Genomic DNA, 14734 nt, shown 5'->3' with positions numbered 1-14734 from the left:
AGTGGGGGTCCTCTTCTGAGCCCGCATATGCAGTGGCAGGAACCAGCCTCGCCTCTCCCTCTGCACCTCCAGTGCCAGCAAGCCCACAGTCACCCCACCCATTCTCCACAGGCACTGCCTGCAGTCCCCAAGCCTTGCATATACCCACTACTCTCCATGCATTTTTACTTCGAGCAACAACACACCGAGAAATGAAAAGAGATGCTGAGACCTGAGAGAATTGCCCCACCCCTGCCCGTTACATCTCTCCCAGGGGCCCTGGCAGCCTTCGAGAAGCTGACCCAGGCCCTTGTGCTGGTCTAAGCCCAGTCTGCTTCCTCCCCTTGTTCTGTGGGCTGATCACGCCAGGCACCCTTCCTTGCCACTACCCTCATACAGGATGGAGCTGGCCTTGGACTGTCCAGCACCAGGTCTAAGAGGCCTCCAGAGCCCTCTATCCAGCCTGCCATCCCCAAATGCCAGGCTCCCTGCAGACGCCACTGTGCACAGCTCCTGCTATGTGAGCCCTGCTTCTCTGGGCTTCTGGGGTGAGACCTCTGTGGCTTTCTTTATGAGCAATTCAGCGAGCCATGCCCTTCATGGAGTGAGTCATGGAATCCCCCCAAAAGCCCAATAAGGTCAGAGCAGGCCCATTTACAAATGAAGATCTGAGGCTTTGAGAAGCAGATCCCACCAGCGAGGCAGATCTGGGACTCAGGAACAGGTCAGCTGGCTGAACCTGGCTCTCGACTGCAGAGCCAAACCCCCCATCTGCTTCTCTGATCCATTCTCTTTGAGTCTCATGGGGGTACCAACTAGACGGCTGGCCCAAGCTGGTCACGACCTGCACCTAGGGTGGATGAGCAGGGTTCTTTCCCCTGCAGGGTTATCAGTCCCAGAAGCTTACGGGGCTGAATTCCTTGTGCATCAGTATCCTTTTCTATCAAATGGGGGAAATGGAAACACCTTCCCTAGGGGTTGTGGTGATATTAAAAAGAGTAAGTCCATGTAAAGCCTTAGAACCATGTCCAGCTACTGTGATTAACTTACTGCCCTTCTAACAACCATTGACTCTACCTCAGGACTCTGCTCAGCTTCACCCCCACGCCCACCCCTGTCCAGAAAGCCCTCCCTAACCCCTGCATTCTGGCTGAGGCGTTCATCTCTGATGCTGGCCAACTCGAGTGCCCGTGATCCCAACTGCCGCACTCACCCAGCCCCTATACTGTGCGGTAATCTTGGTGTACACTTCTTGGGGGTGGGCATCAGTGATGAAGGCCTCCATGTCGTTCTTTTGTGTCATTCTGATGCTGAGGTCTCCTTGCTTCTTCCTCTGGGCCAATGTGTCTGCTTGGGAGGAAGCTCATTGACTAAGGGCATTGTGGGAGGGTAGGGGACTCTCCCCTTCTCAGACCTTGGTCAGGCTCTGGAAGTTCCCCTATTAGGGGGTGGAGGAGGGTCGCAGGGCACAGCACCTTCTTTCCCCATCCTCTGCTGAGCCCATGGCTGGAGTCCAGGGATCAGCAGGAGTTCCAGGACCTGTCCTGTGACTTGTTACAGTCACACAGCTCCTTCAAACCCCCAGACCCCAGGTCCCGCTCACCACACATGCCTGAATTGGCCCCCAAAGAGAAGGCACAAGTACACCCAGCTCCCCTAGACTCTGGGGTCCTCTTCCTAAAGGTGTTCCTGTCCTTTTGGCAGTTTCTTTAGGATACTCTTACCCATTGGGAAGGAGGGGCTGAGGCCTTGGGTGCCCCTTGTATGAATGAGGGCCATGCCCTGCTGCTCCCAGAGGGCTTCTGGTTGGTTAGGGACATTCAAGAGATGCCAGTCACTCCAAGAACATATTTAAGCCTTGCCAGGTGACCCTGCTAGCACCTCGCCACCTGGACAACTGCCTGTGGGACAGGGCTGGGGTATGGGACCCCTCCACCACGTTTCTCATGCCTGTTCTAATTCTACAGTCAAGCCAGTCCTCCCCCAGGCACTAACACCTGGGCAGCAAGGATTCTTGATTAGTGAAATGAACCAGGACAGGGGACTAGATGGATCTGCCCTGGGACAGCCCTTGGGAGTTCCCATGTAAAGATGTGGGCTAGAGTATGGAGCTGAGCATGCAGTGTGCATGTGTGTGCATGCAATGGGGGCAGGGCTCACAAGAGGCCAGTGGGGGTTTCCCAGAAGACTTCCCGGAAGAGGGGAGTTCTGGTCAGCAGGGAGACGGGGGAATAGGCTCTACAGACCAAGAGAGGCAGGCTGAAGTGAGGCCCAGGTGTCCCTGTTAGAGCCTATGCCACTGGCCACCCCTTCCCCCACCCCTGCCCCCCCCACGATCCTCCCTGTGGCTCCCTGTGGCCAGCAGCTCTGCAGCGCTCTGCTCTGCTCCACTCTGCTTAGCTCCGCTCCGCTCCAGGAAGGCCACCTCCTCCCTGCCCTCCTCCGCCCTCCTCCTGCTGTCACCACTCACCGCTCATAGCCTTGAAGGGGTGGGGACCCCAGGCCTGGACACACCCCACTGTGGCCCCAGAGCCTAGCTGGTCGGACGGACGCACGGTTGGACGCTGGACCCCGGAGCCCCGAGGTGGGCAGTGTGCCAGGGTCCCTCACAGCCTCCTCAAGGTCAGTGCCAGCCGGGAATTCAGCTACTCTGGGGTCCTTGAGACCCGTGGAGCCCACCTTAAGCCCCTCATCCCAGACTTCAGGTCCCAAAACAGTCTTTACCTCAGGTGTGCCTGAGGCAGGCAGATCAGGGGGCAGGGGGCAAGACTGTATCCAACGGGCCCAGGTCCGGAGGTCTGTTGGAAGAGGTCGCAAGCCAGGGGCCAGCCTTGGTCCTGCTCATGGAGGCCTCACTGGGGACACCCTGCACCGGCCATGGGGAGCTAAAATTGGAAAGTAGCAAGTGGGAGGCAGCTGACAAAGCTATTTCTCGGGCTCTTCACCGTGCTCCGGTTTCAAGCTCCTGCTCCATTAACCCGATCCTCCAGGCCTCCCTCCCCCCACCTGGCTGATGAGGAGACGCCTCAACCCTCAGGCCAGCACTGCAGAAGTCAGTCTGGAGAGCCCCCTGGTATGGGCAGGGGCGGAAATGCTCTTCTCTTATCTGAGATTCCAAAGGGCTCACTGGGAACACACAATCCTGTCCCAGGCTCGCTGTGTGACCTTGACAGGTCCCCGCCCCTCTCTGGTCCATGACCCCTCTGTATATGAAGTGGGGAGAATGCTGACTCTGGGGGGCTGGGAGAGCTGGTTCCAATGCTGGGAAGGGGAATTTGGGGGAGGAGGATCAGGTGTGGGAGACAGGGCCATGCCAGCCACCTCTTGGCCCAGCCCAGCCCAGCCCAAGAAAGTGCTTAGACACATTCCTCCCTTTAATTTGGCCCTGGGTCTGTTACCCAAGGCACCCTTGGGAAAGCCCAAGTCCAGGCTGGAGCATAGGAGGGGCATAAGAGGGGGTGGCCCATCCTGGAGAAGAACTAGGCCCTGGAAGAAGGGTGTGGCTAGGCTCACCGTGAGCCTGATACTGGTCAGCACCTTGGACAGAGGCCAACGCCCTCCCTGGGGCCCTGTCTGGCCCTGCCTGGCCCCACTACCCCAGGGCACCTCTTCAAATAGCACCACCTCTAGCCAGCATCCAGGGCCTGAAGACACAAGCACAGAGAATGGGCTGGTATAGCCACGGACACAGGGCAGGGAACAGGGAAGTGGCGGGCTGGGGCTCAGGGGCTGGTTGGGGCAGTGGGAATCAGTGAGAGGCTGGAGGCTGAATGAGAGGTAAGAAAGCTCAATACTGGGGACAGGACCTGGGAGGCCAGGAGATCTCAGGGAAGTGAAGGCAGCTCTGGAGGGGTGTGGGAATCTGAGAAGAGGGCATGGGCGGTGGGGGGCGGGGGGCATTGTCAGAAACTGAAGGAGGTTTACTGAGGGGGTTGGGGGTCCTGGGGGCCAGAAACATGATTGAGGTGACATAGATGGAGTCCCCCCACGTGAAGGTCACCTGAGGCCTTGGCAGGAGCCATTCAAGCAAAGGGTGGGGACCAGTCCACCTGAAAGGTATGAAAGGGTCAATGAAGGTAGGCGGGCAGGCTGAGAGTGAAGATTACGCTTTCAAAAGCCTTCAAATGGGTGGGCGGGAGCTAGAGCAGCAGCTAGGAACAGGTACTAGATGTTATGGTGTCTGGGACGAGTGGGGGACCGGAGAAGTAGGATAATAGCTTGAGATCCCATATGGGATCCCCACCATCTCCATGGGGGACCATCAGGTAGGGCGAGGCAGGGCTAGGGGCAGCAGTACCCTCACCCAATCTGTCTCCCCCAGCGCCACCCAGGCTATGGGCATCAAGACAGCGTTGCCTGCGGCAGAGCTGGGCTTATACTCCCTGGTGCTGAGTGGGGCTCTGGCCTATGCTGGTAGGGGCCTCCTTGAAGCTTCACAAGGTAACAGCCGGGCTCTGGAGCAGGGAGTGGGATGCTTCTTCCCCTGCGGGCTTCAGGGTTCCACCCAGCAAGGCTATAAACTTCAAGGCTCCAGACCCAGGATATTCCCTAAGCCCAGGGGTTTGGGCTGAGTTAGGTGAAGTCACAGGGAGAGACAGATGCAGAGGCCCTGACAGAGATCTGCACACAGAGCCACAGAGAGAGAAAGAGAAACTCCGACTCTCGGGGGTATAGTCAGAGACCTGGCCCGAGACACACAAGGAGACCCAGAGAGAAGTAGAAGCAGAGAGAGAGAGACTTAGACCCATTCCCATCTCCCCAGGGTCATGGTCAGCCCAGCTGTAGGGGCAGGTGTGGGTGTGGGCGCGAAGTCCCCCCAGCCCCCACTGAGGCCACACTCTGTTTTCAGATGGGGCCCACCGGAAGGCCTTCCGGGAGTCTGTGCGACCTGGCTGGGAGTACATTGGCCGGAAGATGGTAGGTCCCCCACACCTCTGGGTCCCTGACAGAGGTCCCTGATCCCGGCATGTCTCTCACATCCCAGACCCTTTCCAACTCTCCCCCATTCCAGATGTTCCCATGTAACAGAGGGCTCACGGTGAGGAGGGTCTCTGGCTTGAGCCTCAGAGTCTTCTGTTTCTCCACCGGTCCACTCTGTGTCCTCCTGGGGCCACGTCAAGCCTGCCCCCAGGCACTGCTCATTTAGGAAATAAATTGAGACATGCTTCAGCAGGGACCCCCAGCACTGTCTTTCCCAGGAACAGTGCCATGAATGGTGGAATGTCAGGCAATATGCCGAACAGAGGGGCAGGGCAGCTCACACAACCCACCCTTCATTTCTCTCTACCTACCTGGCTGGCACTTCCCCCAGAGGAGAAGGCGAGGGCCTCCAGCCATGGCTGTCCTCTAATGCATAAGAATATGGGGGTTGGGGAGGTGCTGGGGCTCTGCTCAGCCAAGGTACCAGCCCATCCTGCCCCCCTACACCTCCTTAACTGCCCGGGCCTGCCCCAGGACGTGGCTGACTTCGAGTGGGTGATGTGGTTCACCTCCTTCCGCAACGTCATCGTCTTCGCCCTCTCTGGACACGTGCTATTTGCTAAACTCTGCACGATGGTTGCCCCCCAGGTGAGTTGAACCTGAGCCACCCCAGCCTCCCCTGCCAGCTCCCCCTGAGCTACAAGTGTTGGGGGTCCCACCTCCATTTGTATGGATAGGTAAACCATCCCTTCTTCCTGTCCACAGCTCCGTTCCTGGATGTATGCCGTGTATGGGGCCCTGGCTGTGCTGGGCACAATGGGCCCTTGGTACCTGCTGCTACTGCTTGGCCACTGTGTCAGCCTCTACTTGGCCTCACTCTTGGGCCAACCCTGGCTCTGTCTTGGCCTCAGCCTAGCCAGCCTTGCCTCCTTCAAGCTGGATCCCCTAATCTCCTGGCAGGTGTGCAGTGGGGAGGGGAAGGGTGGAGGGTGCAGGACTAGGACCCCAAACTTCTCACCCCATCCAAAGCCCTCATTTCCCGAGACTCCCCAAGCATTTCCTTCACTTCCCACCTGTCTCCAAGTCTCTGACTGGGGCACATGCCTGCCCACAGAGTGGTCCCCTTCACCACAGGGGGGACATGTCCTGCTTGTTCCCTGTGCTATCCAAACAGTTAACATGAATGAGCCCTTGGTGGCTAGTGTTGTTGATTGGCTCTGCAAGACAGGATGGGGAAGGATGAGGCTGGGCCCCTGTGGGAAGCTGGGTGGGCTTCCCAGAGACAGGGGCAACTGGTGAGCTGGCGGCCTGTTCTCTCCCATCCAGAGCGGGTTGGTAACAGGCACTTTTGATCTTCAAGAGGTGCTGTTTCACGGGGGCAGTGGTTTTACGGTACTGCGTTGTGCCAGCTTCGCGCTGGAGAGCTGTGCCCACCCTGACCGCCGCTACTCCCTAGCTGACCTGCTCAAGTACAACTTCTACCTGCCTTTCTTCTTCTTTGGGCCCATCATGACCTTTGATCGATTCCACGCCCAGGTGAGTGGACACCCTGTGGGCTTCCAGAGCAGGGCTTGGTCTCCCTCTCCAGTCAGGGGCTCCCATGTCAGCTAGGGCTCCCAGGACAGGTTGCGACCTCACCTTCAGTCATGACTCCAGGATGAAGCTGTAATACCCAGCCTCCTCAGACCCCAGCTTGGGGCCGCATTCCCTGCTCAGACAGAGGTCACAGGCCGGAGAAGTGACTCCAGGCTCAGGGAGGGCTGCCAGGATGAAGCACCCTCTCCCTTCACCCACGGATCCCCAGTTGGTGACCCCCCCATTCAGACCCTCCTCCGGCAGGCCTTGCCTCCCCACTCAGACACTTCGCATCTCCCAGATGACCCAGGTGGAGCCGGTGAGGCGCGAGGGCGAGCTGTGGCGCATCCGGGCCCAGGCCGGCCTCAGCGTCGTGGCCATCATGGCCGTGGACATCTTCTTCCACTTCTTCTACATCCTCACCATCCCCAGTGACCTCAAGTTTGCCAACCGCCTCCCGGACAGCGCCCTCGGTGGGTGCTCGTCTGGGCCAGAACACGGGGCTGGGAAAGACAGACAGACCCTCTGCGCCCCAGGGCGTCACTGCTGGGGGAGCTGACACCTGAAAGGGCACAGCACCGATCCAAGGGTGGGGGAGCCGGGATTTACTCTCTGAAATGCTTGGGACTTGGAGTTAGCTCTGCTCTGTGAGGCCAGAGCGATAGCTGCAGAGCCCGCCTCGCAAGGGCCTCAGATTGATTTCCACTGCCCCAATGGGGTCTCCCTGGGGCGGGCCGGACCAGCTCCTCCCCCAGGAAATGGGGGTGTGGCCGCCGTGGGGGCGGGTCGGCTGCCAGGGCCTCCTCTATGACCTGACCTGCGGAGAGAGGCTGTAGGGTAGGGCCCGGTTTCCTGCCTTCCCACCACAATTTGGGGGATCCTGGGAGCGGAGACCCACATGACTCCCCCCAGGCAGTGACCACACCCTGTCCCCAGCTGGCTTGGCCTACTCAAACCTGGTGTACGACTGGGTGAAGGCTGCCGTCCTTTTCGGCGTGGTCAACACGGTGGCGCGCCTGGACCACTTGGACCCGCCTCAGGCTCCCAAGTGCATCACAGCCCTCTATGTCTTCGCTGAAACGTGAGTGTGAGATCCGCGGGAAACACCGCAGGGATCCTCACCCTCTCGTAGCCTCTTTCTCCCATTCCCCCCGCCCCAAGCTCTACTCCTGGCTGATTCACGCCCATCTGCTCTCCTCCCACAGGCACTTTGACCGTGGCATCAACGACTGGCTTTGCAAGTGAGTTGGGGTTGGGGGGGAGGGTGGAGTAATGGTCACAGTCATCCCGCGAGGTGTGTGACTCCGGCAGTGCAGAGATGGGTCCATGTTTTAAAAGATGGCCCATTCCCTGAGCCAGAGGAAGCAAGGAGGGGGTTGTGGCAGTGGGCTAGGTGAAAGGGGTTTGGACATGAATGGGGGCGCTGGAGGTGAGAGAAATGGTTGGAGTCGAGACACACAGCCGGGACCCTGGACAGGACTTGGCAATGGATTGCGGGGATCAAGAAGGAGAAGGAAATGACCCCTAGATTCCTTTCTGCCTGGGAAGATGGAGGGGCGGCATCAGAAAGGGGTTTTGTGTGAGAAATAGTTGGAATCTGGGACATATCCTTGTGGAGGTTCAGGGAGGTGGCTGGGTCTGAGGGTCTGGGGTTCAGAGAAGTCTGGAGGACCGATGTAGCTCTGAGCTTTATGAGTGTGGGACGGTGGTCTTTAGTCCTTGGGAGTGCATACGTTCCCAAGGAGAGAGAGTAAAGAAGAAGAAAGAAGGTGCAGCTGGGATTGGAGCTGGAAGGACTCCCACTGGGGGGAGAGAGGAGAGTGGCAGAAGGGACTGAAAGTTGTGGTCAGAGGAGCAGAACAGTCGGGACCACATGACAGTCTGGAAACCAGGAAGACCATCCAGGCACAGTGGGGGCAGCTGGGTCAGATGCTGCTGGGGAAGCTAGCTAGTGAGGGGGAGACAGAGGAGTTGCTGAAGGGAGACGTGAGGTGTCTTAAGACAGCAAATAGTGTAACATGCCTGGTTGCTAAGAGGAAGTCTAAGTTTGGGAGGCAGGATAGAGAGGTGATTGACAGAGTGAGGTCTCCAAGGAGGGAGGAGGTGATGGAACCAGTGCTAGGCACAGGCGTGGCTTCAGGACAGGGAGGAAGAAGAGAAGCCAGCATGGGTGCAGGGTGGCGGGTTAGTGTCAAGAAGTAAGGGTCCACCTGAAGCCTTCAGTTTTCTTCATGAAATAGGAGGCAAGGTCAGCTGCTGAGAGATGCAGGGTTGGGCATGGAGGGAGGCAGCATCTTCGTGGCCCCTTTCTTCTTGCCTAGATCCCCCCACGACACCTACTCATCATTGGGGGAGAGATAAGGTGGATTAGCCACTGCAGAGCATGGCACAAGAAGCTGACTAGAGAAGCCTTAGCACTGAGATCCCGGGTGGGGTTGGAGGTGGTGGATTTATGGACTCTAGCACGTGAAGGTATGAGATATTCCTCATCAGGGCTTAGCTTCTTGGGTGCAAGTGAGGAGAATGTGGGTGATTGGGCTCTCCCAGTTGGGTGGGAAGAAGAGAAGGATAAGGGGTTTAGGTTATTTATAAAGATGACTCATTGGATTTAAGCCAGTTAAAGAGGGTGGTAAAGATAGGATCTCAAGGTGAGGAAGAGAGGGAGGAGTCAATGAGATCCCAGTTCTCCAGAAGAACTGGAGCTGGGGGCCACATCAGGAGGGGGTGGGTGGAGAATGGTAACTAGGACAGAATGAAATTTCAAGTGGTGACGAAGTTGGAATATGGTGTGGAGAAGAAACCATTGGAAATGAACAGGTCAAGGCATGGAGAAGTGTTACTCAATGGGTCTTCTACTGAATTTATTTAACAAATATTTATTGAGTACCTACTATGTGCCAGGCACTGTTCTAGGCACTGGGGATACAGCAGTGAACATGGCAAAGACTCTGAACACATGGAGCTTACACTCTAGTGGGGAGAAACAGCCCATAAACAGGTAAACAAAATATAAATAAGATAATTTTAGAGAGTGGTAAGCATTATGAAAAAAAATAAAACAAGTGTGATGGGACAGAAGCTGGCCACAGGATAGAAGCTTCTATAGTTTGTGGTCTGGGGAAGCCTCTGTGGGATGATATTTGAATTGAGACTTGAGTGATAAGGAAATCTAGGGAAGAGAATTTCAGGGAGAAGGAGCAAGTGCATAGGCTTGAGGCCGGAACATGCTCTGTGTATCTGAGAGACAGGAAGGCAAGAATGAGGGCTAACTGGTGGGTGTGAGGTCAGGGAAGGAGGCAGAAACCAGACATCGTGGGATCTTCTAGCCTTAGTAAGGAGGTGGTCTATTCTAATCGTAATGGGGAGCCTTGGGGGCACGTTCGATTGTGGAAGTCCTATGATCTGACTCTGGCTGCCATGGGAGAACGGATGGTAGGGGGCCAAAGGCAGAGGCAGGGAAATGACTTAAGAGACTCTTGCAATAATCTATGAGAGGAGATGACCTGCTGGACAAGTAGCGGTAGTGGGGGTGGTAAGCAGCAATCAGGACTGCATAGAGCCCACAGAACTTGCTGACTTGGATGTGGGGAGGGGAACTGACAGTCCAAGATGGTGCCAAGGCTTGAGTAGAGGGAAGTGTCATTACCTGAGATGAGGACGCAGCAGGTTTCAACAGGGATGGCGGACTCAGTCATTCAAATGAGATGTCTAGTGACAGCTGGATGTGTGAGTCAAGAAAGTGGGCTAAAGACATAGATTTGGGGCTCATCAGCCTAGAGACAGTGTTCAAAGTCTTGGGTCAGATGAGATTGCTTGGGGAATGGATGAGAAGACATCGAAGTTCAAAGCTGAGCCTTCCACATTCTGAACTTGGGTAGAGGAGGACCAGGCATCTGAGATCAGGAACATGGGACATTCCCCAGGATGACAGTGTTGAGGAGGGCTTCCCTGTGGTATATTCTTTGCCTTTCTCCTACCTGCCCTCTCCCACACCCCCCGCTGGTCCTTTCTCCTGCCTTTCTTGCAGGTACGTGTATGATCACATTGGTGGGGAGCACTCCGAGGTGATCCCAGAGATGGGGGCCACTGTGGCCACATTTGCCATCACTACTCTGTGGCTTGGACCTTGTGATATCGTTTACCTATGGTCATTCCTGAACTGCTTTGGCCTCAACTTTGAGCTCTGGGCGCAGAAGCTGGCAGAGTGGGGGCCTCTAGCACAAATTGAGGTGAGTGGGAAATGTTGGGGGCAGGGTTTGGCTGGGTCACTGGAGGGGGTGGCATTGCTGCTCTCTGGGATCTTCCAGCCACATGTGGAGTTCCTGAAGAGTTCTCAGTCCAGAACTTTCTCACCACGACTTCCTGGCTCTCAGGGCAATGGCTCCCCCTGTGGGTATCTAGCACCCCCTTCTGTGGAGTGTGGACACCTGGGCCGGGCTGGGTGGTCAGTATTCCCATCTTTAACAAGGAGGGAGGGCTGCCCTGGGGACTCTCAGGGACCCAAGCTCATCCCCAGGACCTGGGGTAGCCATGTGGGCAAGGTCTTTGACCCACCGTGTCCTCTTTCCCCTGGCCCTCTTGCCGATGCCTTCCTGGACTGGGCAGGCTTCTCTGTCGGAGCAGATGTCTCGCAGGGTCCGAGCTCTCTTTGGGGCCGTGAACTTCTGGGCCATCATCATGTACAACCTTGTAAGCCTGAACAGCCTTGAGTTCACAGAGCTGGTCGCCAGGCGCCTGCTACTCACAGGTGAGGGACAGGGGTGTGGACACAGAAAGTGCCAGGCATTCACCTTGAGGACTGTGACCTCCTGAAATGCCGCCATTGCAGCCCAACACCCCGGGGACTCAGCAGGGAGGGCCAATCAAGTGGGGAGAGGCATGAGAAGGAAAGCGTCACTGAGGCTGGGGTCCTGCTCCCAGGCGTCGATGACCTCTTCCCCACACAGGCTTCCCCCAGACTACTCTGGCTGTCCTGTTCGTCACCTACTGTGGTGTCCAGCTGGTGAAGGAACGAGAGCGAACCCTGGCACTAGAAGAGGAGCAGATGCAGGACAAAGAGAAGTCGGAGTAGCTGGGAGGAGTAAGAGGGGAGAGGAATGGGCACTGCTCAGCTACTCCCAGGTCTGGCCCAGGCCAGGCCGGAGGGGGCCTGACCACTAGAATAAAAGACTTTTCTACCACAGTTCGGCTATTCCCTGTCCCTTCCACCAGCAATCTCCTGGCTTCTTGTCCATGCTGTATGAGGAGGTGGGGTCTCTGAGCCCTAGGGAGGGGGGGGTCAGGCTCTAGGGGCACCAGAATGTGGAGGCGATACACCCATGGAGTGCGGAGGCCACTGCCCTGGGCAACCCAGGCGCTCAACCTGGCATCTTCAACCACCTGGTCACGGACTCCTGGAGGACCTGATTCTAGACCCTGAGCTGCTTGCTCAGAAGGCACTTTATTCCTCTCCAGGCTGCCGAGTGTGCTGGAGATGGATGCTCCCCAGCTGACAGGCAAGAAGATGGGGTTCTGTGGGTACTTCCTCCTTGGCACACAGGTGGGCTGGGACGGGCCCAGAATGCAGCTTGGGACACCCCCCTGTGGCTCTGGTTCATGGAACAAGAAGACTGGGGAAATGGGGACCAGAGAGCCCTAAAGTTCCTGGGCCCTGTCGGCAAGGCTAGGACTGGGCAGCGAGTTCTCCCCTGCTGAAGAGCACCCCGGGTGGCAGGACGGGATCCAGGTGGACTCTGGCCCCTCCCCGCCTCCTCTTGGGAGCCCCCAAATCCAGGCCCGTGTGGCCGCAGAGTGGGAGGGGTGCTCAGCTCAGGCCTCGGGGCTGGTCACATCTTGGTCAGGCGCAGCACGTTGAGCCGCACAGGAAGGAAGGTGGCGCCGGCTGCGTAGGCTATCTCCCGCAGGACACCCTCCCACTTCTTCTCATCCTCATTATATCTAGGGGTGAGAGGGAGGAGTGGGGACAGGGACACAGAGCTGGGTCAGCTGAGTGCAGAGTGGGCCCCAGCAGGGAGGGGTGGCTGAGGATGTCCCTGAAGCCCCAGGCCCATCTCCAGAAAGGTCCGGTTCTGGAGAATTCTCATGCCCTAGGAAAGGGCTCCCCACCATAAGGCCCATCCCCCAAAGAACAGCCACCCCACGTTCCAAGAAGGGTCACCTCTCAAGGAATGTCACACTCCTCCAGGAAGGCCTGCATTTCCATAGCACCTCCTCTGGAGAATTCTGTACTCGGCACTCTACATGTCCCCCCAAGACCCCCTGTCCCCACATAGCAGTGGGAATAAGGGAAGTTTCAGCAGGTGCCCCAGGCACCGAAACCTCTTCCCTCCACCCCCAGAAAGGGCCAGCTTGGAAAGTGATGGTTCTGGGCAGTTGGGGTCCAGCTTCTTCTCAATCCTGGCCCCAGCTTTCCCCTCCAGCGAGAGTACTCAGGACAGAGTGGGGAGGAAAGGCCTGGCTGCCTCTTCAGGGCCCCCCCTACTCCCAGGGCCTGTTTCCATGGGTCTGGGCCCTAAGCCTGGGCCAGCTCCTGGCTGCGGCATGCTTGAGGCTTCACAGTCGGGCGTGGTCCCCTGTGAGCCCACCGGGACCTTGCCAGTCAAACGGGAAAGAACCGGGCTGAGCCGGGCATGTCTGCTGTCCCTTCCCCAGGGGACTCCCTGGAAGAGGATCACCCTATCCCCAGATGAGCTTGCCAGGTGCCACTGGGGGCCATCAGCCTTGCTCGGGGACTTCCCTGGGCCCAGGCTCACCTCCAGATGTCATTGAGCTCTGTGGGGACCAACTCTCCAGACTCAGTCTCCAGCGTGGCAAAGCCACCGATGGCATACAGGGTGCCCGCCAGGCTGACCAGGCTGAGCGAGCTGCGTTCCTGTGGGAAGGCCTCGAAGGGTGCCCACCTGGTAGGGAGGAGGGGGCGTGAAGGGGTGTGTCACCCAGGGGCCTCGGCAGCCCCAGCACCCACAGCTCTAGCTACAAACCCCTTGGAAACCTGAATTCCAAGCACCCATGTTCCCAGCACAGCCTCCTGTGTCCTGACCTGCCCTCTGGTCTTCCCCATTCTCCTGCCCCTCCCATTTCCCTTCATGGTTCCCTGGTCATAGCATCCAGTCTACCCCATGCCATCCACCATGGATCCCCCCAGTGGCCCTCCTTTGCTCCTGAACTAATTCTTCCAGGGGAGCTGCCCTCCCCTGATGCCCGTGCCCCACCCTTCTTCCCCTCTTCACTGCCCAGTTATTCTCAGGGTCTCTTCAATCCCCTCCTCTGACCCTGAAATTGGGCCTTCATCCCTACGCTCCAAAACAGCTCTCCCGTCCCCAGCCACCACAGAACATAAAATCCAGGCACAACACACGTCTCTGTTGATGTGACGTTCTCACCTCCCACCTGCCCACCTCCCACCTGCTCTCATGTCCTCAGATTCCTTCCTGGATAATGCATCCGCCCCCACAATCCCTGGGGCTTGGGCCTCAGCTTCTCCCTCTTATACTCTCTCTCCTGAGGGAGTTCATCCCCTCCGTTTGCCGTTGTACCCAGATCTCTCCAGCTCAGCATTCTCTCTGCCCTGATGGGCTCCTCCTGGACACTCCCAGGCCCCTCAAATCCACATGTCCTAACTGGACCCTCACATTTCTGATCCAACCCCGGTGGTTCTCCATTAAATGATCTCACACCCTCTCTCAAAAGTATCCACATCTCTTTTCCCCAACATCCAATCAGTCTCTAAATTATATTTTTTCTATCTCCTAAACTCTTGCTACTCTAAGTGTGACCCATGGACCAGCAGCATCAGCAGCACCTGAGCTGGGTTGCAGGGGGTGGGGGGGGAAGGGGGCAGGGGTTGTTAGAAATATACACTCAGGCCCTTCCCCAGGCCCGAGAATAAGAATCTGCATTTTAACATGACCCCTAGGAGATTCATGTGCACATCACAGTGGGAGAAGCGCTGGCCTACGTCTTTCTCCTGTGCCCCATCTGCAGGCTACCACCCCCTCCCACTCTATGGCTGTACCCCTGCCTCCTGGGAAATCTCTAATCTGTTCTCTACATCAGCTGTCATCTAAGAAACACAGATGTGAGCCTAAAACCCATCACAGGCATTTCACCGCTCTCAGGATTAAGTCCCTCAGCCCTGCCTGCCCCTCTCCAGCCCCAGTACCCCCATCCTCACTTCCCCTTCCCCATCCAACCTTTCCTTCAACAGGCCCCAGTACCCCCATCCTCACTTCCCCTTCCCCATCCAACCTTTCCTTCAACA

At 57.4% G+C, this 14734-nt stretch overlaps 2 protein-coding genes across 2 annotated transcripts in view; one reads left to right on the top strand and one right to left on the bottom strand.

The window, feature by feature from the left end:
• Positions 1 to 2414: 2414 nt before the first annotated feature.
• On the top strand, positions 2415 to 11654 carry LOC111159056 (hedgehog acyltransferase like). Its single transcript, XM_022521434.1, has 12 exons — positions 2415 to 2601; positions 4301 to 4419; positions 4829 to 4896; positions 5434 to 5547; positions 5665 to 5859; positions 6226 to 6435; positions 6776 to 6947; positions 7411 to 7555; positions 7680 to 7715; positions 10502 to 10703; positions 11080 to 11221; positions 11421 to 11654. The coding sequence occupies exons 2-12, from the start codon at positions 4314 to 4316 to the stop codon at positions 11543 to 11545; spliced, it is 1515 nt and encodes a 504-aa protein (XP_022377142.1). The 5' UTR covers positions 2415 to 2601; positions 4301 to 4313; the 3' UTR covers positions 11546 to 11654.
• Positions 11655 to 11889: 235 nt separating this feature from the next.
• LOC111159054 (kelch like family member 40) overlaps positions 11890 to 14734 on the bottom strand; it is a 6906-nt gene continuing 4061 nt past the window's right edge. Inside the window, exons 5-6 of the mRNA XM_022521433.1 lie at positions 13227 to 13373; positions 11890 to 12411 (exon numbers count right to left, since the gene is read on the bottom strand). Of these exons, the coding sequence (XP_022377141.1) occupies positions 12300 to 12411; positions 13227 to 13373 (259 nt within the window). The 3' untranslated portion in view covers positions 11890 to 12299. The remainder of the gene's footprint in view (positions 12412 to 13226; positions 13374 to 14734) is intronic.

This window comes from Enhydra lutris, unplaced genomic scaffold (assembly GCF_002288905.1).
Source record: "Enhydra lutris kenyoni isolate GAN:26980312 unplaced genomic scaffold, ASM228890v2 scaffoldscaffold66, whole genome shotgun sequence".
NCBI classification, from domain to species: Eukaryota; Metazoa; Chordata; class Mammalia; order Carnivora; family Mustelidae; genus Enhydra; species Enhydra lutris.
This window is presented reverse-complemented; position numbering and strand designations above follow the sequence as displayed.

Coding starts and splice junctions, on each gene's coding strand:
- LOC111159056 (XM_022521434.1), top strand. CDS start 4,314: ATGGGCATCAAGACAGCGTTGCCTGCGGCAGAGCTGGGCTTATACTCC. Junction 5,548..5,664: donor GCACGATGGTTGCCCCCCAG/GTGAGTTGAACC, acceptor TCCTGTCCACAG/CTCCGTTCCTGGATGTATGC. Junction 11,222..11,420: donor CAGGCGCCTGCTACTCACAG/GTGAGGGACAGG, acceptor TTCCCCACACAG/GCTTCCCCCAGACTACTCTG.